Consider the following 26,726-nt stretch of genomic DNA (forward strand, 5'->3'; position numbering starts at 1 on the left):
TGCTTTTAAATCCTTGAATCAACTTTTTCTTACCTCTATTACTCTATATGCTATTCAGGTTCAAATATATCAAAAGTCGAAGCTGCAGAGTTGAGGGTGAGATGCCTTGCTTTCCTGCTGGAGAAACTCAAGGTGAACTTTATTTATCTGACCTGAAATATTTTGGTGACGGGGTGCAAGAAATTACATACACTTGCTATCCTGCTAGAGAAACTCAAATGCTGAGTAGTCCTACTTTTAGATGGTAGTAAGATGTATGCTATTTATTCGTTGACATTAATGTGTTATTTAGTCGTAGAATGTTAGATATATCTGTATTACTCAATGACTTAAAAAAATGAACGTGTTTCCCTGATACAGGAGATTGCAACAAGTTTTGATCCCTCAGGTCTTGATGGATTGGAGTCTTACGGTTGGGCCGATCCTAAATGCTCAGCTATTCTTACTCCTGCTGATAACATGGAGTGTGACAATCTCTTTGGCATTCATCCTTTCTACATCGAGAAAGGTATAGGACTTGTGTAATTGCATACTACATATTTATTGTTATCTCCAAGATTGAATGGAAGTATGAGTCGTATGACAACCTTCGACATTAGTATGAGTTGTATGACAACCTTCAACATTTATAGAATGGTTTCAAACAGATGGTAGTTCAAACTACGGGGCCTCTTCCTCTGGAGTGGGACATTGAAGTTGTTGATCCAGTGATTTGCCTTGAATTTTTGTTGTCTATATATTGCTGGCAGCTTAGTGGTTAACTTGAAATGATGACATGTAAGATAGTGACATGATATATATCAAATGATTAACTTCAACTGTGTAAGAGATTGACTGTGGACTCGAACCTGAACCTAGAACCTTTGGCCTCTGACATTAGTCACTAGACTAGACCAGCACAGCACTCTCACACGTACTTTGTAGTTTTTATACTGCATGCTAGCCAGGTCATTTAATTGTAACTCCTTGTTCATTCAATGATCTCCTGTGAAAGGAAAAGTGTAGTAATTACTACTCTGTATTAATTAACACATGTATCTTTAAAGAGGTAGGATTCAGACGTGTCACTATGTTTGATGTTGGACTATTGTATTTTATATAGTTTTAGTTATCTTTGTGTCATTCCTCACACCTTCTACTTTAGGGCTTAAGCTTGCTCATCTTGTTCAGGTAGCGATTGTGTTACTGCAGAGGGTTTTCAATTTTTGGCCCCAACCACACAGAAGAATACTATGAGAGTGCTGCGTGCTATGCAGCTTAACAAGCCTGGTAAATTTCGTTTTCACATGTTTTCGTGCCTGAGTTATGTGTTTACGTATATTCTGGTCGTATGTTTGTTTCTGATATATACTGGTTTTTGATTTCATATTTGTGCAAATATCCTAACAAACTTTTAATATTAATCAATGCATAGTGAGGTTTCTAATGTTTGATGTTTTCATGTTTGTTAGTCCTTTTGGAAGGAAGCCCAGGTGTTGGGAAAACAAGTTTAGTTGCTGCTCTCGGCAGGTTCTCTGGGCACACTGTTGTTCGAATTAATCTATCTGAGCAGGTCAGCAGAATTAACTTGTTTAAAAAATCAATTTCCACAGATATGTTTGTTTTGTGTTTGTTAGTTTCATTCTACGTGGAACTTTGAGGTTGAGCAATGTTAACTGGATTATGTTGCTGCAGACTGACATCATGGATTTATTGGGGTCAGATTTGCCTATTGAAAGTGATGAAGGAATGCAGTTTGCCTGGTCCGATGGTATCCTGCTGCAGGTGGGATGACCTCTTTCTTCATTATTTTCTTTCATAGTAACATAGTGCTGAAAAGTCATGTGCTGATGTATTTTCTGTTTTTGTAGAACTTTTTTTCTTACTAAAAGTATTAAAATTTCACTAACTGTTATTTCAGGCTCTGAAGAATGGATCATGGGTCTGTCTGGATGAACTTAATCTCGCGCCACAGTCTGTTTTGGAGGTACTAAGTTGTTGTAATCAGTAATTGTGACCCGCCCCCTCCTTTCTATTCTTTTCTTTCACGTGTTTTTATCAAACCTTGCAATATTCTTCTTCTTTTTCATTGAATTTGGATCTCCCCTTGTGCACCAACTCTGGATGTAACTATTATTCTAGTACTCTGGATAATGCTTTTTTATGTAAGATCTTCACTATTACTGGATCTAGTTCGCGGAGTTAATCATTATTAGTGATGAACGTCAGGGTTTGAATGCAATTTTGGACCATCGGGCCGAAGTTTTTATTCCTGAGCTGGGTCGTTCTTTCAAGTGTCCGTCATCTTTCAGAGTTTTTGCATGTCAAAACCCTTCCTATCAAGGTGGTGGCCGGAAAGGACTTCCAAAGTCTTTCCTAAACAGGTTTACTAAGGTACAGCATGCACTCTTTCACTAAACCTCTCTTGATATATGTGAACCTTGTACTTGTAATGCATGTGGAAGGTTTTGTCTCATCCCATCTTCTGTTTTTTTTTCAGTTTTATCATAGTACTATTTTAAAATGGGGCATCATATTTTATTCAGTTCTACATATTTTTCCTTCTCAATCCTGTGATTTCATATACCAATACTGTACTACTGTACTTAAAGAACTGTTATTATCCAAATCCCAAATAACAGCAGCACTACTAAATGAAACCACCCTGTACAACTCCCCATGTATTATCCAAGACATAATTTGTTTCTTCACTAATAAACACTACTTCCTAAATTGATAAGCAAAAATTATGGAGACAAAACTTTGTAATATGAATTAAATGCTCCTCTACTCCAAAATGCTGCATGCCAAGTTCATTTCAATGCTACGGCAGTGCCAAGTTTATGTTTCTCAGTTATTACTTTAACTTGGTGTTGATGCAGGTCTATGTTGATGAGCTGGTTGATGAAGATTATCTTTCCATATGTAGTACACTATTTCCATCACTCGAAAAATCTCTTCTCTTGAAGTTGGTTAGGTTTAACAAAATGTTATACCAAGAGACCATGATGGATCACAAATTTGGTCAAGATGGTTCACCTTGGGAATTTAATCTCCGTGATGTGATTCGTTCTTGCCAAATTATTGAAGGTACCTTTTTTTTCTTTCTGTGTGTTTGAATTTATTATTTGCTCGGCTGCTTTTTAATATTACTGGAACATCTCAGATGCATCTGGGAAGTCAAAAGTTAACAGTTTCTTGAGCGCCATTTACCTACAAAGAATGCGCACATCAGCTGACCGGGTAGAGGTTATGAAATTGTACGAACAAACATTTGGATTGAAGCCATACATTAATCTGCACCCTAAAGTTAGGCTCACTCCCGATTCTTTGATTGTCGGAGATGTATCCATTGAAAGGTACCAGTTTCAGTCATCTGGAACATCCAATAGCAACCTTAAGATTTTGCCTGGTTTACGCCATTCCATAGAAGCTATTACCCGTTGTCTAAAGCATCAGTGGTTGTGCATTTTAGTTGGTCCTCCAGCATCTGGTAAAACTTCTCTGGTAAGACTACTTGCCGAGCTGACTGGAAATGTACTTAATGAATTGAATCTTTCTTCTGCAAGTGATATATCTGAGATACTTGGATCCTTTGAGCAATATAATGCCTCCCGTCACTATCATCTTGTTGTTGCTCGAGTGGAAAGGTATATGAATGAGTACTGCAACTTGCAACTGGAGTCATCCTCTGAGGCTTTCATTCAAAGGAAGGATATTAGCTCCCGGTGGCTTGCGTTCTTATCTAAGACAAATAGTTTAGCAACCCGCACAGATGATCCAATAACAATCGATTCTATGGTACCGTTGGTTGAAATTATTGAATGTCTGAAGCTTGATCTTGACAAACAAGCATTGCCTCTTTCTTGGTCTCAGGCGGATCTGGACAGCACTCTAGACATGATTAGAAAGTTGGAAGATCATCACAGAAGCCAAAAGTCTGTGAAGTTTGAATGGGTCACCGGATCACTGATCAAGGCTATAGAAAATGGGGAATGGATTGTTTTAGAAAATGCGAACCTCTGCAATCCGACGGTATGCAAATAGTACTATTCTATTTAACATGTTCTTGTGTTCTGAGAGGGGCAATGACCTTCTTATCCTTAGGTTTCAATTTTATGCTTGCTAAAGTTCACTTTCTGCAGGTTCTTGATAGGATCAACTCATTGGTTGAACAATCTGGGTCTATTACCATTAATGAATGTGGGACTGTAGAAGGAAAGCCAGTAATTCTCCACCCCCATCCTAAATTCAGAATGTTTCTAACTGTTAATCCCACCTATGGTGAGGTGTCACGAGCAATGAGAAATAGAGGGGTAGAAATATATATGATGCAGCCTGATTGGCTGCCAGACCAGATATGTTCTAAAATACATAGTGAAATGGAGCTAAGAGAAATAAAGAGATTTATTGCCCTTTCTGGAATTCCCATGGCTAGGCTGGTCGATATGATGGCCAAAGCTCATTTGTTTGCTAAGCATGAAGGGTCCCATTTTAATATAAACATTACTTATCTGGAACTTTCGCGCTGGGTGCAGTTGTTCCAGCGCCTTATTACAAATGGAAATCAGACAGTTTGGAGCATCCAGATTAGTTGGGAGCACACATATCTTTCATCTTTTGGTGAGGAAAAAGGAAGAAAAATTGTTTCTGAAGCAACTAGTTCTTATTTGTCCATGTCTGAACTTTACAAGGTCACTTCATCTGAAGATTACTTGCTATACTTACCCGGAGGATGGCCGAACCCTTTGAAATTAAGTGATTTTGTCTATTACTCAAAAAATGCTTGTGTTAGGCAGAATATCATGTATCTAGAATCATTAGGAAATGAAATTGCATCATCCTCATGTATTGGTAACTTGAAGAGAGTTTCTAAGGTAAAAACTCCTCCTCAAGGAGGCTCAAAGATGATTCACCTGATGGATGCTATGTCATTGCATAGATTTATGTTTCCTAAGGAAACGAATTGCTTTATTGCAAATGATAATGCTGGAAATGAGTTGCCGTTGGTTTTATCACAAAAGGAGCAAAAGTTATACTTTGCTGCTGACTGGGTAATGGAACAGGTTACTGACAGTGGTGACTATTGTGTCTACATTTGGTGGTTTGAGTGGTTTGGTTCTGCATTGCAGTCATCACTTCCATTTTTTAGTTGGTTTTCGAATTTGCTGAAAGAGGAACGTAAGCATTCTATTTGGAGAAGAATATTTCAACTGCGTACTGAGCTTTTGTCTCGAAGTGAATTGAACGTCAATTCAATATCCAGCCCTATACTCTCCGTTAACTCTATTGATATGTTTTCTTCTGGTGATGTGTTGAACCAGCACCATATCCTCCTAAGAAACTTGATCAAGTGTGTAATATTATTGAGACATAGCCTTCAACAATGGAGCAAAGAGAATGAGTACAATCATGATCACAAAACTAAGCAATTTAAACCAATTCTTACTTCGTTGCGGAGAATGGAGGAGAAAGTTCTCGATATTTTTGTCGAGTCTCCCTCTTTTGATATGCTTTTTAGGTCATATACTGATCTCCTTGAACACCACATGCTCTTCTGGAATAGTATCAATCCACCTCAGATTGAGCGACGGGTGATCTCTTGGCAGTTGTTGCTTAAAGATGCAGTGAAACTGAAGGATATTTGTCCTGCAGAATCTGAACAGCTAAAGAATATTCTAATGGTAAAACTTTTTTTCCAATACCTCTTGCTATTTTTTTTTCTTTGCATCTTTGTAAGCTGTCTTTCAACTTGTTTCATATAGATTGAGATCAGAAAACTTGAGAATAGCTCATCCTTATGCTTGAATTCAAGCAAATCCTTGCTTTGGAAGCATGGTGGACATCCAATTTTGCCTTCATCTGCCGACTTACACCAGAAACAGTTCCAATTTGCTGACCTTTGTGAAGAAATGTGGCCAAGAGTTAACAAGTTTATGGAACCAGGCATGATTATATACCATAGTATAAATTGAAGTCTTTAAAAACCACATATACTATTAACTTATTTTTATTTATTTTATTTGTTTATTCTTTTACTCCACAGTCTCGTTGCCTGACATCAACTCCATAGAAGGGAATCAATTTCATGAAGTTGCGGTAGATGGCATATTGTTTCCTGATGTCGAACTTCGCATTCTTGCAATGCAAGGTAGATTCTCTTATCTTCTCTGCATGATTGCATCTCGATTTCATAATATATTTATGGACGAATGTGTCAGCTCCAACATTGCATGCCTTTGAATTTATTTATTATTTACTTTAATAAGGGACAATGTTGAATAACCCTTCTATCTTGTCATAGACTATTGCAAACCATTGTCTCCTTGAACTATTGCTTGTATATACTATCGCAACATTTATTTATTAGACCTTACTTTGATTGGATTGATCTTCTTAAAGGAGTTTGCATGTCAACATATATTATCGACAAAGTGGATGATAATGGTTCCGAAACTACACAGCAGTTAGATGAAATGCATCAGGTGTGTTCAGATTTTAATCTCTAGAACCTTAATGAGAACTTTTTATCGAACTGTTGTGATCTTTCTGGTCCTCAGATGCTTTCAGAAAGGTGGGATTTTGAAAAGCAGAAGTTGAAAGTGAAATTGGAGAGTACTAAACTTTTCCCCGCACTCTGTTCTGCTTGTTGTGCTGTTACACCTGATATATTGCATATAAGGTCCGGCTTGGATTGTTGGATAAGGACACAGCCTATTGTTGATGAGACAAGTCTTTGCCTTGACTTGGAACTACTGAAACACCTAACACAGAGTGTTGTGGTTGATGTGGAAGAACAACACAATGTACGGGGTTCTCCTTTAGTTTTAATGAAGTGTACCTGTGATTTCAAGTTCAATTTTGTAGTTGGTTTATCTTAATATGATTATTTCTTTTAACATTTTTAACTTCGACATGTATGACAGGCTTTGTTAGATTTGTCTGGGCTTTTAAAATCATCTTTGGGTTTCTCATTGAATTATTCTGCAAGGCCTCTGATTGACTTTTTGCCTCACCAAAAAATTTTATGGACCCTAGATGCCTGGGAATCAGTCAAAGGAGGTAGGAGTGATCTATAATTTAGTTATTGGGTTATTACTCTTAACTCAAGATTGATGTCTTCTCTTCTCTACTACAGCAAATGAAAAAATCTCTAGTTTCACTCTAGAGATGTGGTTTAGGTGGCATGCAACTCTCTGGGAAGTCAGCCCTATTCTTGCCAAGGTACATAAACTTCTTAAATCTTTAATACATTTTCATACAATACATTTTGTTCAATTACTAAGATGACCTGTGGTGCACTCGTCTTGCAGGCCCTTCCTCAGAATGAAGAGTGCAATATTGTAATGCCTCAGAAGCTCTTTTGGCCTCTTAAATTGACAATGGTTGACGAGATCCTGTGAGTTTCACTTAGATAGTAAATCACTTATTTTTTCAATTTTCATTTTCAATCAAATGAATGGTCGACTTGCATCATAATTTGTCCACGAACCAGTTTCATTTACCGAAAAACCAGGACTGGCTATAAAATCCTAGAAGACTACACCAAAATAGGCATATCTATAAATTATATGCACGCAATAACACTCATGCTTAGATGTCATTTAGTTATTTTCATGTTTTTATGTACCTATTGAGTTTAGATTCCAATGTTACAAGAATGTTACGTCTTCTCCATGGTAGTTGTTTTCAGTGGGAATGTGATATGTCAAGCAACCTTTTCATTCAAGTTGTTTTCATTGAGAAGTTCATATTTTAAGTGCTACTTTCCTCATTTAAGAATTATTTTGATCACCACCCTTCTGGGGTATCATGACAGTTCTTGAGGTTGTTATATGTAAAATGAACTTATCTTAGAAATGTTGTTTAATCCTGGCTTTCTGTTTAAACCAGGAAAAATGCAGACCCCATTAGAGATTACCACTTGCATAAGTTCAAGCTTAGAGCCACTTGTCGCAGTATTTGGCAGAGTTCTGAAAATTTAATTAGTTCGGGTGGAATGTTTCTCTCTGCTGCGCGCTCTCTCTTCCAGCAGGTATTCACTTTTGGTTTGGGGAAAAAATTAATTATTAATCTTCTAATTTAACATTTCTTTCTCTACTTGTCCTTGCAGATTATTTGCGCCCACAAAAAGTCATTTGAGGATTCAAGATATTTTAGCATAAAAACCGCTCTTTGTTCTATTCAGGAATTAAGTAACCCGGTACATACATTTGCTTGTTCTCACATTTATCCATCATAATCTGGCAGTCTTTTTTTGTGGCATGTATTATCAATTATGTTGTGAATGTCTTAGATTGCTGACTTATATAACGTTCAGTTCTGGAGATTGTGCTTGATTCATGAAGTTTACTTATGGTCAAACTTCTTGTACTTAGATTTACTTACAAATGGCCGAGCTTTCTTCCCTCACACTTTCAATACTTGATTCACAATATTACAGATGGAAAATATGAAGGCCTTGATTTCTCTCTTGGCATCATCAAATCATCGTGTATTCACATCCTTGATCAATTCTTATATTGAGCCACTGCTTACTGAACTCTATGCTGTGAGCCCATATGATGGTTAGTGCCTGCTGTACTTTTTTCTGGGTTTATGATTGATTGTATGCTTTTCTGCACAACTCTCTTTCATGTCTGAATACTCAGTTTTTTATCACTTATTCCCTATTAAATCTATGCAGATATCCTGAGTGCCGGTTTCTCTCTATTACGAATTGGGGGCCTAAGGTATAATCTCTTGGTCCGCTGTGATGACTTGGATCCTACTTTAAAGTACTCAATCAAGTATTCAGAACTAACAGCAAAGATAGCATCGCTTGAGCTTGAGATTGAGGTATTTCTCTTTATTTCAAATTAATTAATTTTTATCTCCAGCCAAGCTTACATATTCTTCCCTTGTCTGTAAGCCCTTTTCTCCTTTTGCTTATATAATTTATTTACTGGGTTAATTTGTCAGTGTGTATTGTGTAAAGTAGTTTGTTTCCGTTGTATGATACCGTTTGTCAATATTCCCAAAACTGTGTGTGGTAGTCAGGTTTAACTACCGTAGGTTATACTTTGGTATACAAGACCTCATTGTAAGGCTAAAGCTCTCGTTTGCAATTGAAAGCCCTTCTCCAAATTGACATGCATAACTTCAACTGATTGCGTGTCTTATAATTATTATTCTGAATGCTCAATTGCTCATTGACGATTACTGTGTTCATTAGAGTTCATTAGATAAAGATAATGTGGAATTTTGAATAATACGTTAACTTTTATTATGTGGTATACATCTGAGGGCACTTCTGTAGTTCTGTAAGAAGAGTTCTAACATCTTATAGAAACTACATAATGCTTAGCTATTTTTTTAAAATTTTATTGATGCTTAGCAACTCTACTCCTCAGACTGGTTGATCATTTTGTCTTACAGGTTAGACAAGAATGTATCTATTTAGCTGGAAATTCACATCAGATGGAAGATGATAGTTACAAAATCAATATGCTAGATAAACTTAAAGCTGAAAGGAGGATGCTCCGGAGAAAGGTACCTGTCCGTACTCTCTATATCATAAATTTGGTCTCTTCTTGATATTAATTTTCAGGGTAAAAGTTTTAACACTGTCAGAAGGGGTTCTCTTACCCTCTTGTGGTGCTTTCACATATGAAAATCATCCTACAGACAGTATTGGAAATAGAAAAAAGTACTAGGAACTTCAATAAACACCTTATGCTATAACCTTGGATATCTAAGTCAAATTCAGAATGCTGATTATAGCTGGACAAAATATTTTCACACCAGCATATTGTATCTGTTGGAATTACCATGGTATCCACTGTGATTCCTCCTTTTTCTCTTCCCACCTTTGTTGAAATATACAGCTTGCTATCATGCTATGTGATATCTTACATAACATATACAGAGGTATACATGGTTTCTGAAATTGGAATATCTTTGCATCTTCTGTAAAAGTTTTGATCTATATGGACCTACATAAGTAAGTACTCATCTCACCCAATAACATCTTTCCTGAATCAGATGGTCTTCCGCCCAAATCCTGGAAAATTTAAGGAGCTGAAGTATCTATGCAACGATTTTCTTAAGTCGGTTACAGCAATTGTTGAATGGATCAAGAATGTCAAAAGCTTGAAAGTGGAACAGGTCTCTAACCAAGTGCACAATTGGCAGGTATATTTTACGTTCAAATTCTATTTGTCATCTATACTTATGGATTATGACATGTCCATAATATGGTTTTACCCAATCTAACCTTCCATTGTTGTACTTCTCATTTTCAGGATATGACTTCACATTTCATTTACCAGTTGTCAAAATGCTCCGATTACATTGATATTACTGAACCTGTCCAAGTTGCAATATATGAAATAAAATTAGGATTGTCATTAATTGTATCTGATGTACTCGGCAGAAGTTATTTGCCGAATGGCGAGCAGAGTATGGAATCTGTTTTGGTAGGTAGAAGATAGTTGTTTCATCTAATTAAGTCTGTTTTTGTTTATGGTTTCCTCCTTTGACTTTTGGTGCTACATCATCAACAGAGCACACTTCACAAGTTTGTTAGGTTCCCCAGAGTCTGTGCATCGAAAAGAGTCTCCATTGATGTTGGAAGGAAAGCCCAACTCTCCATAAATGATATTGAATGGCCAACAATTGTTGAAGAAACAGATCTATATGTACTGCAGAACATGGTTGAGTTAACTGGTGACACTGTTTCAACCAGAGAAACTTCTTCTCATGCAACGGTTCGTCATTCTTTCATATTTGGAGTTCTTTGTGCTTCTTCTGAGAAATATATTATATCTTAGCTAGATTTCCTAATACTTTCTCTCTCTTCTACTAATTATGTTTGCCACATGTCAAACCTTGCAGCCAGCATCGACCTTGCCCTTTAAGGTTTCTGTTTACCACAATATTCTGGATCGACTTAAAGAGTCTATTGCTGGTTCACGATTTCTTAGCGCTTCTTCCTTTAAGGTAGAGTTGTTACTTGATATTGTCCTATTTTCAGAGTTTTATGAGTTGCACACTCTATGATTTTCCCACTCGGAAGTCAGAAATATGAAATTTTCCCTCTGATTTATCAGCTTTTGCATGAGATCTTCCATAAAATTGCAAGTCTTTGGATGAAGCATCGGGCAAAGTCAACTGACGATGGTCGATCTGAACTGTTCAAGTTCAGATCTAGAACATTTAAGATGGAGAGTATTCTCGAGATTGATGTTTCCAACTGCGCAAATTTGCTTGCGAATGATAGCTTCTCTGAGTGGCAGGAACTTCTCTCAGAAGAACTAGATGACAAGGTAATGATACTCTTTTTGAGATCCATCCTCTCCAGTCTGCATGCTGGTGGTCATAGAAAATGCCAGTTTGTCACTGAACATCAACTCACGAGTTAATTGCCCTGCAGATCAGAGTCAATGAGGAAGACGAAGGTTTGGAGCAAGAATGGAATGCTCAGGAATCTGATTTGGATGGCATTGTCAACATACACAACCAGTTATTTGGTTCAATTGACCTTATTCAAAGAGTTAGTTCTCAACCTTTTCTTCTATCCCTCATAATTGTAAGCATTTGTAACTAAATATAATTCTGTCATATGAGCTCAAAGGGTTTCGGATGGCATGCTTACTTACCATATCACATCTTTTGGGACTGCTTCTGTAAAAAACTGGATGTTTTCATATTATATTTCTGTCACTGGCTGAGCTCATTCAGGATATGATGTGATGTCCATGCCGTTACTGAACTTCTTGCTTTGTTTTTTCAACTATGAAACAACAGAAGTGCTTGTAGTTTATAAATATTTGTTTGATTTTCAATACTCTTATAATAGCTAAAGAGTGATAGATCTTTGGTGATACCTTATTTTCTGAGAGTGAATGATAGAGCAATTAACATGCTTATATTTTTGTAACTAATCATATATACTATCAACTCCACCAGCCTTGCAGTATTGAAGTGTCAGATGTGGACAGGCTGTCTTCCTTTTGTAACTCTTACATGCTGGGGATGAAGTTGACGCGAGGTGATCAATTATTGCATAATCATACTATAAATAGTTCAAGTATCTCTCAGACTCAATCTTTGCACCTACTTCTTCTCCAGATCTGAGAGGTTTATTTTCCTCAAGTTTTGATGCCAAGATTGCACCTGAACACTTGCTCCGCCTTTGTTTGGAGCACGATGACAAGTTCATTCTCCACAAATCAACTTGTGCATACAATTTCTACAAGGCACTTTCTGTTCTGTTGTCAGTAATTGTCTTCTTTTTTATCATGTTATCACTCTGCTCAGTGATGTGTATTCCATGTTTTGTTTCTAACAGGATTCAAATTCACCCATGCTGGCCAAATTGGTGGAACCGGTTACACATCTTAAACAGAGAACTATGTTCCTCCTAAAAGAATGGGATGCCCATACTGTTCATCATCTTTCTCTCATGAAAATTGTTGAAGTTGTTGATATGATCCTTTCTCTGCCACTTGACACACCTCTCGCCAAGGTAGAGTATCTCACTTAGAGAGGTTACAATAACCTCTCTAAAGACATACCTTGAGATTTAATAGTATTATCTGGACTCTGAAGTGATATGTTAATTGCCCTTTTCTTTTTTGTTTGTGGCATTTAATTGCCCGTTGCAATACATGAAACCCTTTATATATGATTTTCAGGCTCTCTCGGCTTTGGAATTTCTGATTAACAGGATTCGAAATATCCAAGAAACTGTTGCCAAATTTCCAATATCTGGTTAGCCAATTTTTTTTTCCAGTGTTTTCTTTTCTCAATGTTCTACATTACTATCCCACAAACTCTTTTGAGCATGGTTTGCTTTCTGATGCAATATAAACTTACTGCAATATTTTGTCCTTGTAGATCAATTGGAACCTATTTTCGCACTGGTTTCTGCATGGCATAGATTGGAGTTTGAAGCTTGGCCTTCATTGCTTGATGAAGTTCGGTCTCATTTTGTGAAGAATGCTGGAAAAGTAAGCTTTAAAGTTCCCTCTATAATCAGTCTCTTACAAAACAACCTGGTGCTAGTTAGTGATGATATTTTACAATTAAACTGGATTTGCATTTTACCAGATTGTTTATGAGCGGTTCTGTAGCATATCATGATATACACTTATATAATTTAACTCAAGATGTTGTCATAGTTCCAGTGTTATTGTACAACTAGTTGTTTTGCTTAATTATCCTGCAATCACTAATTACACATTCCCATACTTATCTGCAGCTATGGTTTCCATTATATTCTGTTTTTCTACGAGGTCCTGATGACAATGTTGATCAACATACGAGCTCAATGATTGAAAGGCAAGCATCTCAAGATAATTCTTTCATTCTAACCTTTCTTTGTTTTTATCGGATCCATATCTGAAGCTAAATCACTACAGCCTAGAAGAATTCTTCAAGACATCCACCATTGGAGAATTTAGAAAGCAATTGCAGTTGCTTCTTTCGTTCCATGGACAGCTAAGCAACAATTTGAACTGTAGATCTTATATAAGGTATGTCTATAGTTTGGTTTAATATTTCCATATTGGAAAGTGACTGAGCAATATTTTTGTATAGAGTGCTCTGTTAAGCTTTAACATAAATAGTCAGCTGCTTGAATAGTTCTTTAGATATCATTTTGATTTCCAAACAAACTTTAGACATGGAGATTCTAATCTATTGTAAACATTGCAGCCATTATCAAGAGGAGAATGTGAAAATACTCTACAATACTTTTGGATTTTATGTGCAATTATTGCCTCGGTAAGTTTATCTTCTTTGAATAATCCTGCCATTTTGATAATCTCGTACTAAATGTTTTAAAATTTTATGTTTGTGCTATAAAGGGTTCTGGATCATATAGACGAAAATAGAAAGAGCATTGAGAAAGAGTTGAATGAGCTTTTAAAGTTATGTCGATGGGATCGGGTCGATAATCATTTGGCCATTGAGACCTTCAAAAGAACTAGGCTGAAACTCCGAAAGATAGTAAAGAAGTATATGGTAAGATTATACTCTCCTCTCGTGGTCAAATGCAAGTGATTCATAAAACTTGGCCAAATACAGTGCATTGCCTAATCTTATACTTGCTTCCTCGTATGTACTGGATATTAGAAGGAAACTCCTTACATAGTTAACATCATTCTTTTGTACATAGGATCTACTCCAACAACCTCTCGTGGAATTTATTGGCCAAGAATCTTCTCGAAGTGTGATCAGCAACCATCCTAGCCAAAAGTTCATACTTGACCAATTTGATGTCATTAAGACTATTCTTGATACGGCTTGTAATGAGGCTGAATCTATAGCCAAGAACAGGTAACCTTTGTTTACCTCTTAAATCATCTTTTTTTTTTTTTTCACGTTCTGAATTACATTAAAACGACTTCTTTCTTTAAACAGTTCTGCATGGTTTGCTGATTGGTGGAAGAGGCTGGCGATAGTAGGGGGTTAGTTTACTGAGTTATCCATAACCTCATATAGTTTGTCCTTCCAGTGTTTGATAATTTAACAGGATCCTAAATATTGCAGAGATATCGGGTAGCATCAAGGATGATACACCTCCACAGTCTTCATTCTTTTACTCGGAAGCTAAAGAACAGTTGTGGTATACAATTGAAAAATTATGCGCCACTTTAGTACACTGCGGTGAATTTTGGGAAGAGAAAGCTAAGAAGTCTGGAAAGAAGAGGGCATTCGCTGAACTTTTAAACCTCCTTGATAGTTGTGGCTTGTCCAAGCACAGAAAACCTATCGAGGTACACTTTTATGCTTTAATTTTATTAATTTATTTTGTAGTACAAATTTTCTAATTGCTTTTCTATCAGAAGATTTTTTTTGTTTCTGCCCCCTGCATGCCCATTTTAATCGTGTCATATTTTTAAAACACCATTATAGGTTTACTTTCCATTTTAGGTACATTCAAGTAATATTTTCTATACCTTTAATTAGTCAATTTGAGATTTAGGCATGGAGCTCGTCTAGTTTGTTAACAATGTGTACCTGTGTTGCAGGGTCAATCCGACAGATCACATTCTTGGCTTCTCCAGCCATCTTATGAACCGCAACATTTACTTCTGAGACAAAGTGAGGATATTCAAAGCAGCGTTGATATCTGTCATCCTTCTTTTGATGCCATATGGCGAATGGTGAATAAGTTCTACTTTAAGAACATTGCATCATTTAAGATTTTGGAGAAAATATGTTTGAATTTTCATAAAGATCTTCAACTAATTGAGGTATGTCTGCCAGGAAAATCCTTGCTGTCATTGTATGAAATACAATAATCATATTTATTACATGCAATTGATACAATAACATACTCTGCATTGTAGATTGAGAGGTCCAGTTCTTACGTTGATCATCTTATTGAGATACAACAAGAACAAAGAGTTGTAGCATATAAGTTCTCAGACAATCTCAAGAACTTGAGACAATCCATATGGCCTTTGACAAATTTATTCTCAAGCTCTGCCACCTCAGCTCCGGAGACAGTTAGTGACTTTAGCAAGAACCAGCGTGCTACTTTCAAATGCATGTGGTCACAAAAGGTACATTAAAACACTCTACTATTCGATGTCAACCTTATTGAGTCCTCTCTGATGACCACTCTGCCGATTTTGCAGCAACTCATTGATGGTTTCTGCACTTTGCTATACGAGGAACATTTGTTGCTACAAAAAGTTGTAAACAATCACCTGGATACATGTTCTCTTGTGAAGCGCGAAGCAGAAAAGATTCGAGCATTTATTCAGAAAGTCCTTCCTGACTTTCAGAGATCTAAGGTACTCTAGGAAGCATACATTTTTTGGCTTGTACTTTGAATGCTATTTTAATCTTACATTGCTTGTGGTACCGACAGAATAAACTGGATCAACATCTTCTTGGAAGTTGCAAAGACATCACTGTAGGCGGTGTTGCATTGCATTGCTATGGTGTTACAGGAGAAATGGAAGAGCAGGTGAATGATAACTTCAAGTTAATTAATACATTTGAGAAGGATCTCTTGGTTTTCAGTGGGCACGGGGCTGTCAAAATCCTTCTTGGGCATTTTCAGGATCTATTTGCGAAGGTACTGATATCTTCCATTCGTCGCATATCTTACCTTTTCAGTCCATTCGTTGCATATCTTACGTGTTTAGTAAACCAGTTTATGGATAATAAAGTCTCATATGAGCCGATGTAAAATGTAATGTTTTGCAGGCTCATGATGCTGAAGAGTTCCATTTATCTTCTCAAACAAGAAAATCATCTGAAACTGCTGATTTTAGTGGTGAAAAAGATATAAATGAACTTGAAACGGATTTCGAAACTGCCCTCTCGCAAACAAATAAGCGCATCCTCGGTATACTTCAGACCACTGGATCTCGGAACTGCGATTCTTCTTCAACTGAACAACCAGAAACAAAGATGATGGAGTGGAAGATTATGTTTGAGAAAGATATCGAACTTCTGCAGTTGGACCTGATATATGAGGATATAACCAGAACAATTCAGTGTGCTGTAAGTTCATGGACCATCAATTTCCTTTTTTTGTTTTCCATTTAAATTTTAATTGACCCTAATTTCTATATATTTATCATGTTTATCCTTAGGGAGAACTTCTCAACTATTCTGGGGAAAAAGCAAATTCGATTTGCACAAAGTTGAGAAAACTGCATATCCTATTGGATATGATACTTGCTTTTGGTGATAAAGTTCTGCAGGATTTTCTAGTCGCTCATAGCATGGTAAGCCTTGCGTAACATTTATATCACCCGAATATGTTTACTTATTAAATTGACAGTATTTAAGAAATGTTGTTGCTGTTCCATGTAGGTGTCCAAAGTGACGTATGGACTCACGAATGTACTCGCTTCGCTGTTCATGAAAGGTTTTGGTACCATTGAAGAGCAGGAAAACGACAACTCGAATGAGATGACTCAGGATGCAAGTGGAACTGGTATGAGTGAGGGTGCAGGAGTGAATGATGTCAGTGATCAAATCCAAGATGAAGACCAGCTCCTCGGAGCTTCTGATAAGGTATGCACTGTGCAGATTCAGCGTTGACCTTTCGATGGTATTGGTTTTCACAGTACGATGTTCATATTAAATTTTGCTTTTCTGAAGCCGAATGAGGAGCGTAAAGATGACATGTCCAGTAAAAACGAGAAAGGGATAGAGATGGAGCAGGAGTTCGATGGCGATACGTTCAGTGTGAGTGAGGATTCAGGAGACGACGAGAACAATGAAAATGAAGACGATGAGCAGATAGAATCTGCCATGGGAGAAGTAGGTGATAAGAGTGATGTAGTGGACGAGAAACTTGGTGATACGAACGAGGATGAGGACCGCAGCGCGAATGAGAAGTACGAACAGGGTGCATCTGTGAAAGATCAAGCTCAAGATGAAGAGCTTCGAGCCAAGGAAGATTCTGAAGCTATGAAAGAAGATGCCATTGATCTCGATGCAAAAGAAGCTGACGAACCTAATGCGGAAAACGGAGATGAAGAAGGTGCTGATGGTGAAGAAGATATGAAGGTAGACAAGGATGATGCATATGCAGATCCTACCGGGTTGAATCCCGATGTCGAGGACAAAACACCGGAGGAGGAAGAAACGCCCGGGGATGAATTGGATGGTAGTGAACCGATGGAGGAGGGAGAAACAGAAGATGTGGATGACTCTGATGCACAGAATGAGGAAAAGGCCGATGAATTCATGGAAGAGGCAGACCCCGAGAACCCTGATGGGGATGGCCCTGGAAACGATAAAGAATCGGATGCTAAGATGCCGGAGCAAGATGTTATGCAATCTGATCCTAATGATAATGCTGCTCAGTCTGCTGGGAAGTCGACGGATGATTTTGCAGCTATGGCTGAGCAAGGCGACTCAGCTCCAGAGGACAAATATTTCGAGAGTGAACTCAAAGACGACCTTGCTCCGACAAATGGGAAGCCTAATGCCTCTGACCTTGAAGTCAGAGTTGCAGACTCTACAAACGGCCAGCAACTGAGCCACGAGCAATCGCAAACTTCCTTAACCCCTTCAGAGTCACGTATTCAGAAAGCTCAGCCGAACCCTTGTCGGAGCGTTGGTGATGCTCTCGATGGGTGGAAAGAGCGAGTTAAAGTCTCGGTCGACCTTCCCGACCAAGTTGAGAAATCAGATGATATGGTGGAAGATGCTGATGAGTACGGCTACACTGCCGAGTTCAAGGAGGGAACAGCTCAGGCACTCGGACCTGCAACGGCAGAACAAGTCAAGGGTGATATTGCTCAGAACGAGACGGAAACCGACGTAGGAGGTACTGATGCAAAGGATCATGCTGCTGAAATTGAGATTGAAAAGAGTACCCCCGAGACCTATCCCATTACAAATTCTGCTCTGTATTCTGCAAATGATGCCAGCAAGCAGCAAGGAACAGGGGATATGGAGCAGGATAGTGGAGATGCCATGGAAGTTGATGATGATTATAGTCAAGACGGGACTACCTTGTCGGACAGTTTTGTGTCGGTAAAGAAGTCGTACATCAACGAAGAAATTCGTCATATTAGCACTTCAGCAATGAACGATGATGATGATGAGCTTGGTAAAGGTAGTAAGTATGAGCCCTCCGTTGATACCAGGGATGAAGCTGCCATTCTTTGGCGAAGATATGAATCCCGTACGACGAGATTGTCTCAGGAGCTGGCAGAACAGTTGCGTCTCGTGATGGAGCCTACTTTAGCTAGCAAGCTACAGGGCGATTACAGAACTGGTAAAAGGATAAACATCAAGAAGGTATGTCTTCACCATATTATTTTCATTTTTCGATCGATCCATCAAATTCCGATGCTCCAAAGAGTAGTCCGTTGATATCTCTTGGTCCCCAGGTGATTCAATATATCGCCAGCCACTACCGGAAAGACAGGATATGGCTGAGGCGGACGAAGCCGAGCAAGCGCGACTACCAAGTCATGATTGCAGTGGACGACTCAGCCAGTATGTCAGAAGGCAGTTGCGGAAGGTTCGCTATGGAAGCACTCGTGACAGTCTGCCGCGCAATGTCCCAGCTGGAAGTCGGAAATCTGGCTGTTGCTAGCTTTGGGCAGCAGGGAAACATTAGATTACTCCACGATTTCGATCAGCCATTCACCCCTGAGGCCGGAATCAAGGTAGCATCTTCATATATGTTCCAAATCTTGAAATTCGAAAAGTCTTATTCATTAGCAAATGTTAACATATATATTACTTGGTTTGGCATTTTACTTGGACCAGATGATGTCGAGCTTCACGTTTAAGCAAGAGAACACGATCGCAGACGAACCAATGGTAGATCTACTGAAGTATGTGAACAACATGCTCGATGCCGCTGTGATGCAGGCGCGGTCGCCATCTGGCTGCAATCCTCTAGAGCAGCTCGTACTAATCATAGCCGATGGTCGTTTCAACGAGAAGGTACCATTTTCTCTTCTTCCACCACTCTCCCCTCCCCAAGTAAAAACACACAACACACCTGTCACAATCCTTCGCCTTAACCCTCTGATTTTCCCTTAAATCAGGAAAAATTGAAACGGCGTGTGAGAGACATCCTGAGCACTAAACGAATGGTTGCATTCCTGCTCCTAGACAGCCCTAATGAATCCATCATGGATTTACAGGTAAAAATTCTACAACTTAAATCGATTCATTCGTCCATTCTTAAGCTTTACGTTCATGAAATCATTAACACAATCACGCCTTGCAGGAATTCACAGGTAAGGGAACAGAATTCAAGCTCTCCAGGTACATCGACTCTTTCCCATTCCCATACTACGTGGTCCTCAAGAACATCGAAGCACTTCCTCGGACACTCGCGGATCTTTTGAGACAAGTATGTGACATCCTCGAGTGTGCTCACAGTTATTGCACCGTTGTTCTTTCTGAGTTATCGAAACTGACACTGACTTTTCAACACCTCTCCCTCTCGCAGTGGTTTGAGCTAATGCAGTACTCAAGGGACTAATCTGTCATACGCGAAGATTTCCATAGTGTAAACCGGTCGAGAAAATGCTCAAATACGCAGAGTCCACCATAAGCAGAAACCTCGTTGTCAGCTCAGCTCGAATCTCGGCCATTACTTAAACAGGAATACGAACTCTTTCCCTCGAGCTCCACCATGCTCGAAAGCTATAGACGGGTACTCATTTTCCTCTTGTGGTGTTTTTCGCATTGGGTTTTCGCCATAGAGGTGTTAACGAGGCCCGGCCCAAGTTTGCACTTTTTAGTTCTCCAAGGATATATAGGCTCTTGTATTTTTTTTTTTTAACTTTGCATTTTATTATAATAGCCTCAATTTCTAGTATTATTTCAAGTGTATAGGCTCTTGCATTTTTTTTGTATATATAAGTAATGCAATAGTACTTTTTTATCAAGAAGATATACTAGTACAAATTTGTCGGCCCAAAAACAAGGTACAACGGAATCTTCACTTTTACTGGTAGTCAGAATGTCAGATAAGATTATCTCTTTTGTTTTTTTTTATGTTGTAAAAAAAGGTACGAATAGATTCCATTGGACAAAGCGCACGTGAGTACTATTTCCGAGGTGGATATCCTCGGTCTGGATATTGTTTGACACGTCATTATTCCGAATTTTTTAAATTTTCTTTAATTCGAAAATGTCTTAATTTTACTCGAGTAGAACTCTCTCTGTCCCCAAATAAGAGTTACTCCCTCCGTCTCGAATAATTCGGGTCACTTGTACGACGAGTTTTAAGAATTGTAATGAAAAGTGTGTTGAAAAAGTTAGTGGAATGTGGGTCCTACTTTTATATATTAGTTTTATAATAAAATGTGTGTAATAATGAGTTAGTGGAATATGCGGTCCACTATAAAAAATGGTAAAAATGAAATGGGACAAATTATGTGGGACGGATTAAAATGGAAAACTGTGACGAATTATCTGGAACGGAGGGAGTACTAATTTCCATTTTGGTATGTCATCAGTTAAGAGTAACACTTCATTTTTACCTTAAATGATAAGTATGTCCCACATTCCACTAACTTATTTCCCTCATATTTTATAATAAAACTAATATAAAAAAGTGAGTTCCACGTTCCACTAATTTTTTCAATCAACTTTTCTTTATATTTCTTAAAACTCGTGCCCGGTCAAAGTGCTACTCCTAATGGGGGACGGAGAGAGTAAATTTGTAGAAATAAAAATAATAATTAATGGAAAAGTTAGTCAATTAATTAAAACATATTTATAGTTGACTTGGACGGAGAATTACACATAGCAATAGCATTGATGTATATATGTTACCAAATTTACACGTGAAAGAGACATTTCTATTAAACTATTCTTTTAGACTTTTGCAATTTGCAATTAATTATCCTATGCTGAATATTCCCCACAATAATGTATAATTAAGGAAAATTCAGAATCTAAATGTAGATAAGATGAATCTACTATAAAACATTATACAATTGCAACATGAAAATTAGTTAAAAAGAGTGGTGGGAGGTGGGCCCCATTGTGTGGATTTTTCTACCCATAAAATAACAATTTCTGTTGCTATTTTTCTATTGCATTTCTTGAGCTTGTCAGCATTTTCAATTAGCATAAACAATTGATAAATTTTTCCGGCAAGATCCGATCTTACCGGATTTGAAAGGAGAGGAAATGATCGGTAAGAATTCTTAAAAGATGAAGAGCACATTTATCTTGTTCATTTTCCCGTCCAAAACATTCTTCCACAAGCGCAAAAAGTCGATTTACGTATCAATATGAATCACTAGATTGGATATTGTTTGCTTTTTTCTCTCCTTATTGCGATAATCTGTGCACAAGGCTGCTCAAGATCGGATTTTTGTCGAAATTTCTTGGTTATTGTGTGTAGCCTTTGATTAATTGGATGTATGTATAGAAATTGATGTGAATTTGATCAGTTGGAGAAAATTAGGGTTTGTGATTTGGTTTTAGGGAAATTTATGTTTTAGATTGATTAGAATTAGGGCTTTTGGATTTTGAGGATAGGGGAAGAATTAGTGAGTAAAACTGGGGAAAATGAGTTTGAGTGCTGCTGAGGAAGAATCAGCAGAGGAAGAAATCCACATTCCAGCAGATATAGAATGGAAAATGTTGGATAAATCCAAGTTCTTCTTTCTCGGGGCAGCGTTGTTCTCTGGTGTCTCGGCTGCGTTGTACCCGATGGTGGTGCTGAAGACGCGGCAGCAGGTGTCTCAGTCGAGTGTTTCTTGTGTTAGGACGGGGGTTTGGATCATGAGGTATGAAGGGCTTCGCGGATTGTATAGGGGATTTGGGACTTCCCTGACCGGGACTATCCCTGCTCGAGCTGTATACATGACTGCACTTGAGGTTACTAAGAGTAATGTGGGAACCACTGCGACGAGGCTTGGGTTGCCTGAGCCTAGTGTGGCGGCTGTGGCCAACGCGGCTGCTGGATTGAGCGCTGCCATGGCTGCACAGGTGGTGTGGACGCCCGTTGATGTGATCAGCCAGCGGCTGATGACACAGGGGAGCGGTGGTGGCTGTAAATACGCGAGTGGGGTGGATGCGTTTGGGAAGATTTTGAGGACGGATGGGGTCAGAGGGCTGTATAGAGGGTTTGGGATCTCGATCCTGACTTATGCACCGAGCAATGCTGTTTGGTGGGCGTCTTATTCGATGGCGCAGAGGGTGGTTTGGAACGGGGTGGGGTGTATGCTCTGCAGGAGCGGGGAGGAGAGGGTCGAGAATGGTGGGCTGAGGCCGGACGCCAAGGCTGTGATGGCGGTTCAAGGGGTGAGTGCTGCCATGGCTGGAGGGGTGTCGGCCTTGATCACAATGCCGTTGGACACCATCAAGACGCGCCTGCAGGTCTTGGATGGGGAGGAGAACGGGAGGAAGGGACCGAGCTTTTGGCAGACGGTGAGGAGCCTAGTGAGGGAGGGTGGATGGACTGCTTGCTACAGAGGACTGGGGCCGAGGTGCGCCTCCATGTCTGTCTCTGCAACGACGATGATCACCACCTACGAGTTCTTGAAACGCCTCTCGGCTAAGAATCAAGGAGCTCTAACATGACAGAGAGAAAACACACACACATATGAGATTTCTTTCTCATTCTGATTTTGGCTTTTTTTTTTTCCATTTTAACCTCTTTTTTTTTCATGTTTTTGTGTTGATTTCTTTTCTGTTTGTAAATATCTACGGAGTCGTCCCCAAAGATGAGACGACTAGTGTAAGGCCTTTTTCCCTTTGTAAGATATCACGAACTCTAGAGTTTGGTTCGTTATAAGTGAAAGTAGAACTCATAAACTTTTAGTTACAAATCTCTTAGATTAAGATGTCTCTTTCTTCTATTAACTTTGCTTAGAAATAATTTTATATGCAACTTGCTATTTAATGAGATAGTATTTGTTTGGATTGATATTGTGGTTTTGCTTTACTCATGGGAATACGCACTTTGCTTTGTTGTAATTATAATCGTTAGCAAGTAAAATATCAAAATATCAAACTTATTATACCAAAAGAATACTAGGTACTATAAAATATCAAACTTTTTGTATATCATGCTATTTTTTCAGAGTTGGATTTATTATTACACACGCCTTTATCATTCTAAATGTGACAGTTAATACGAGACGAAGATAGTGATATATAGGTCGGGTGCTGGCCGCACTTGCTCAAATTTCCACCCATTTACACCTGTTCAAGTATAAAGCACTACAATCAAACCTTTTGACATGTAAAGGGTTGCTTAACATAATGGCAAGCAAAACATGGGAGTGTAAGTTATCGATTATATCGCATCGTATTAGCATGGATGAATGCAGAAATATTTATCGATAGGGATTGAGATTTTCAAATTTTGTTTTAAAGTAATGTGTTTTTGAGTAATTTTGATAATTTATAGCTGCTTTTACATTATAATTTACATTAAATTTAAATAATTTTTAAAAATAATTAATAGAAAATACTAAGTTCTAAAAAAATCATCACACAATATATTGTCGATTGAACTTGAAAAAATTCAGGGCCTAGACATACATCAAGGACGGGCCTAGCTCTAGGAAGGAGTTCTAAGGGAAAATATATAGGGTTCAGCCTATCTCGTGTGTTATTCAATTACTAGCATTAACACCGAGCTATGCACGGGATATAAGAGTTTCAAATAATAAATATAAAATATAAGAAATACATAGAAAATAAGAATTGAAAGCAATATAGAGATTTAAAAAAACAGAAATGTACTTATCATGTCTCACTCAAAATGAAGAATTCACTACTCCACAGTGAATGAAACATATGCAATTTTAATTTATAATATAAATGGAGTAAACGCAATAATATTAATGACAAAAATAAGATGTGTGACTAATGATCAAAGAGTATGAATTAATTAGAATAAGATATACAAATAAAGAAAATATGTGTGAGTAAAGATGTTTATTGAAAGTGCTATGCAAGTCATTAATCCAAATAAAAGGTAAATTAATATATAATCTAATAGCTTAATTTATAAAAAATTAATTTGAAAAAAATATATGGAATACTAAACATATCCACATTAAATATATGAATAATTTAAATCATAAAAATTTAATACTTCTTTGAGAAGTCAAGTTAGAATATTTGTATTATTCAATAATCACATTTTAGTTGACTATTTATTTCTTTCTTTTAATTTCAGACCATAGCATAACTTGATATACATTGCCAAAGACTAAATGAATTTTTTATATTGGAAAGAACAAATTTCTTACTTCCCGCCACATATACGTATAAAAATTAAATTACTACTATCACTTAAATACTGATAATGTTTTATGCATCTTGTTTGTTTTGAATAATGTGACAATTTACACTACTCTTTATATTAAGAAGTTATATAAACGTTATAAGTTAAGATATAATTTTAAACATATATAATTTCATCTTATTCCTTAGTTTAATCTATAAACTTAGTAGTATTGTTTGATTAGAGGCGAATTAAAATATAAGAATTAAAAACTTTAATTGAGTAAATATAGGATGAAAACTGTAAGCATTACATATATGTGTTGTCGTTTTAGCTTGTGAATTAATTTGGAGAAAAAGTATTGCAATAAATGATTAAATCTCAATTTTAACCTAAATAAATGGAAGACAAACTAAACTCTCTCGCACAATTCCCATTTAACTTAAATATAAGGCTAATTAATATATAAATTTAATAACTTAATTGTAAAAAAAATTAATGATAGTGCACTATTTAAATGTGTTTTAAAACTTCTTCAAGAAGTTAGCATTTTATTGGGCTATTATTTGTTCAATTAATCAATTGTTTTTTGTCTTAAAAATTATTTTTTGATAGAAGACACCTCATATTTTCATTTTTCCTCCAAAAAGGGCATTAAGGTCTTTTCACCAAACTTGCACTTTAGATTAAGATAGATTACGGTTTAGCCTTATATCTATCGTACCGTGCGAATTTCAAGTCATTCTCACAAAAACGCAGTTCGAACTAAATACACATAAATTATTCAATTATTTAGGTTTGGCCTTATATCTATGGTAGTTAGAATGACTTTTGAGCTCGATTTTGCAAGCATCGTGCGAATTTCATGTCAGAACGTTTTTGGCCCATTTCGGTGTACAGTGCAAGAACTGAGTAACATAATTCAAAACATTATTATTATATCATATAACATAATTCAAACTTAATCCCATCATTTCCTACTTTGAACCAATTCACTCTCGATCCATCGATATCGATCTGTTGATTGTACTCACACCTTTCAAAACTACCTACAACAAATAGGTGTTGGAGGTTTTCAAACAGATAGATCAATTCCAGAAGTTTTTCTACATTTTTGCAATTTTGGATATTCAGCATTTCCATTTCAAACAATCTACACATTCTCCCTAGCATATCAGTGAAGTGATTGCAACTTAAGTCGAGATTTCTAATTTGATCCAAATCTCCAATTTCTTCCGTAATCTTTAGTAAAGAGCACTGTGATAACAAGAGGGTTTGTAAGAAGAAAAACATGCAAATGGTTTTGAGGTCATCCTCAATCAAATTGGTACCACTTAACTCCAACCATCTTATGTGTATCAATTTCTCATGTCCAAGTGGAAGACCATCTAGACACGCAGGCCTTCGCACCCTTGCACTTGCCAGACAGTCACAACAAGCTACGATACTTTTTAACTTGAGAAATTGAATGAGTATCACCAACTCCACAAGTTCTGTTTGTCACTTCAGCTACCTCCTATCTCTCTTCATTCTTCCTAAGAAATGTGGCAAAATCATGTATTATATCATGCATTGTACACAATTTTATCTGTTTTCTCGTCCCTGATTTCTTATACTCTTTAAACAAAGAGTATTACTAAATCGTTCAAATACTTTTGCCCTTTGAGTTCCACTCCACCGTTTTCCCTAACAGATCCCAAGTATCCTATTGTCATCCACCGTTCTACCACATGATCTTTATGATCTTTAGGATAGATGGAACAGTATGAAAAACAACGCTCAAGTGTTGGAGACAGTTCGTTGTAACTCGATACCAAATGAGGGAAAAGCTCCACGTCCTAGATTTTACTGTTTTCTATGTATTCCCACTCCATCTAGCTATATTTGAACCGCATAAGTTTCCCAATATAATTGCAGCAAGAGGCAATCCATGGCATGTGGCGACAATTTTCATGCCGACATCCTCAAATGTGCGACACTCGTCATCACTCCTTCCTAGAAGGGATATCTGACGCAATAGTGACCAACACTCGGCATCACTAAGCTATCCTGAGTGGTA

General features: G+C 37.5%; 2 protein-coding genes across 2 annotated transcripts in view; both read left to right on the forward strand.

Annotated features, from left to right (window-relative positions):
• LOC125204209 (midasin-like) overlaps window positions 1–20,357 on the forward strand; it is a 31,088-nt gene extending 10,731 nt beyond the window's left edge. The window contains exons 26-78 of the mRNA XM_048102803.1: window positions 59–132; window positions 361–508; window positions 1,171–1,269; window positions 1,452–1,552; window positions 1,675–1,764; window positions 1,901–1,966; window positions 2,209–2,373; window positions 2,862–3,069; window positions 3,146–4,014; window positions 4,125–5,663; window positions 5,745–5,925; window positions 6,026–6,130; window positions 6,382–6,464; window positions 6,540–6,785; window positions 6,906–7,041; window positions 7,118–7,203; window positions 7,293–7,378; window positions 7,873–8,014; window positions 8,093–8,182; window positions 8,423–8,546; window positions 8,666–8,817; window positions 9,397–9,510; window positions 10,003–10,152; window positions 10,263–10,436; window positions 10,524–10,727; window positions 10,855–10,959; window positions 11,070–11,285; window positions 11,393–11,512; window positions 11,929–12,010; window positions 12,091–12,218; window positions 12,311–12,487; window positions 12,657–12,732; window positions 12,859–12,971; window positions 13,223–13,302; window positions 13,383–13,496; window positions 13,678–13,746; window positions 13,830–13,986; window positions 14,141–14,301; window positions 14,386–14,432; window positions 14,515–14,741; window positions 14,997–15,221; window positions 15,318–15,533; window positions 15,609–15,767; window positions 15,845–16,054; window positions 16,186–16,485; window positions 16,578–16,712; window positions 16,801–17,004; window positions 17,092–18,744; window positions 18,837–19,118; window positions 19,222–19,401; window positions 19,506–19,604; window positions 19,691–19,816; window positions 19,916–20,357. Of these exons, the coding sequence (XP_047958760.1) occupies window positions 59–132; window positions 361–508; window positions 1,171–1,269; window positions 1,452–1,552; window positions 1,675–1,764; window positions 1,901–1,966; window positions 2,209–2,373; window positions 2,862–3,069; window positions 3,146–4,014; window positions 4,125–5,663; window positions 5,745–5,925; window positions 6,026–6,130; window positions 6,382–6,464; window positions 6,540–6,785; window positions 6,906–7,041; window positions 7,118–7,203; window positions 7,293–7,378; window positions 7,873–8,014; window positions 8,093–8,182; window positions 8,423–8,546; window positions 8,666–8,817; window positions 9,397–9,510; window positions 10,003–10,152; window positions 10,263–10,436; window positions 10,524–10,727; window positions 10,855–10,959; window positions 11,070–11,285; window positions 11,393–11,512; window positions 11,929–12,010; window positions 12,091–12,218; window positions 12,311–12,487; window positions 12,657–12,732; window positions 12,859–12,971; window positions 13,223–13,302; window positions 13,383–13,496; window positions 13,678–13,746; window positions 13,830–13,986; window positions 14,141–14,301; window positions 14,386–14,432; window positions 14,515–14,741; window positions 14,997–15,221; window positions 15,318–15,533; window positions 15,609–15,767; window positions 15,845–16,054; window positions 16,186–16,485; window positions 16,578–16,712; window positions 16,801–17,004; window positions 17,092–18,744; window positions 18,837–19,118; window positions 19,222–19,401; window positions 19,506–19,604; window positions 19,691–19,816; window positions 19,916–19,948 (11,126 nt within the window). The 3' untranslated portion in view covers window positions 19,949–20,357. The remainder of the gene's footprint in view (window positions 1–58; window positions 133–360; window positions 509–1,170; window positions 1,270–1,451; window positions 1,553–1,674; window positions 1,765–1,900; window positions 1,967–2,208; window positions 2,374–2,861; window positions 3,070–3,145; window positions 4,015–4,124; window positions 5,664–5,744; window positions 5,926–6,025; window positions 6,131–6,381; window positions 6,465–6,539; window positions 6,786–6,905; window positions 7,042–7,117; window positions 7,204–7,292; window positions 7,379–7,872; window positions 8,015–8,092; window positions 8,183–8,422; window positions 8,547–8,665; window positions 8,818–9,396; window positions 9,511–10,002; window positions 10,153–10,262; window positions 10,437–10,523; window positions 10,728–10,854; window positions 10,960–11,069; window positions 11,286–11,392; window positions 11,513–11,928; window positions 12,011–12,090; window positions 12,219–12,310; window positions 12,488–12,656; window positions 12,733–12,858; window positions 12,972–13,222; window positions 13,303–13,382; window positions 13,497–13,677; window positions 13,747–13,829; window positions 13,987–14,140; window positions 14,302–14,385; window positions 14,433–14,514; window positions 14,742–14,996; window positions 15,222–15,317; window positions 15,534–15,608; window positions 15,768–15,844; window positions 16,055–16,185; window positions 16,486–16,577; window positions 16,713–16,800; window positions 17,005–17,091; window positions 18,745–18,836; window positions 19,119–19,221; window positions 19,402–19,505; window positions 19,605–19,690; window positions 19,817–19,915) is intronic.
• Window positions 20,358–21,532: 1,175 nt separating this feature from the next.
• LOC125204618 (solute carrier family 25 member 44-like) lies at window positions 21,533–23,251 on the forward strand. The gene has a single exon (XM_048103326.1). The coding sequence runs from the start codon at window positions 21,994–21,996 to the stop codon at window positions 23,008–23,010; it is 1,017 nt and encodes a 338-aa protein (XP_047959283.1). The 5' UTR covers window positions 21,533–21,993; the 3' UTR covers window positions 23,011–23,251.
• The last annotated feature ends 3,475 nt before the right edge of the window (window positions 23,252–26,726 follow it).

Source organism: Salvia hispanica, chromosome 2 (assembly GCF_023119035.1).
Source record: "Salvia hispanica cultivar TCC Black 2014 chromosome 2, UniMelb_Shisp_WGS_1.0, whole genome shotgun sequence".
Lineage (NCBI taxonomy): Eukaryota > Viridiplantae > Streptophyta > Magnoliopsida > Lamiales > Lamiaceae > Salvia > Salvia hispanica.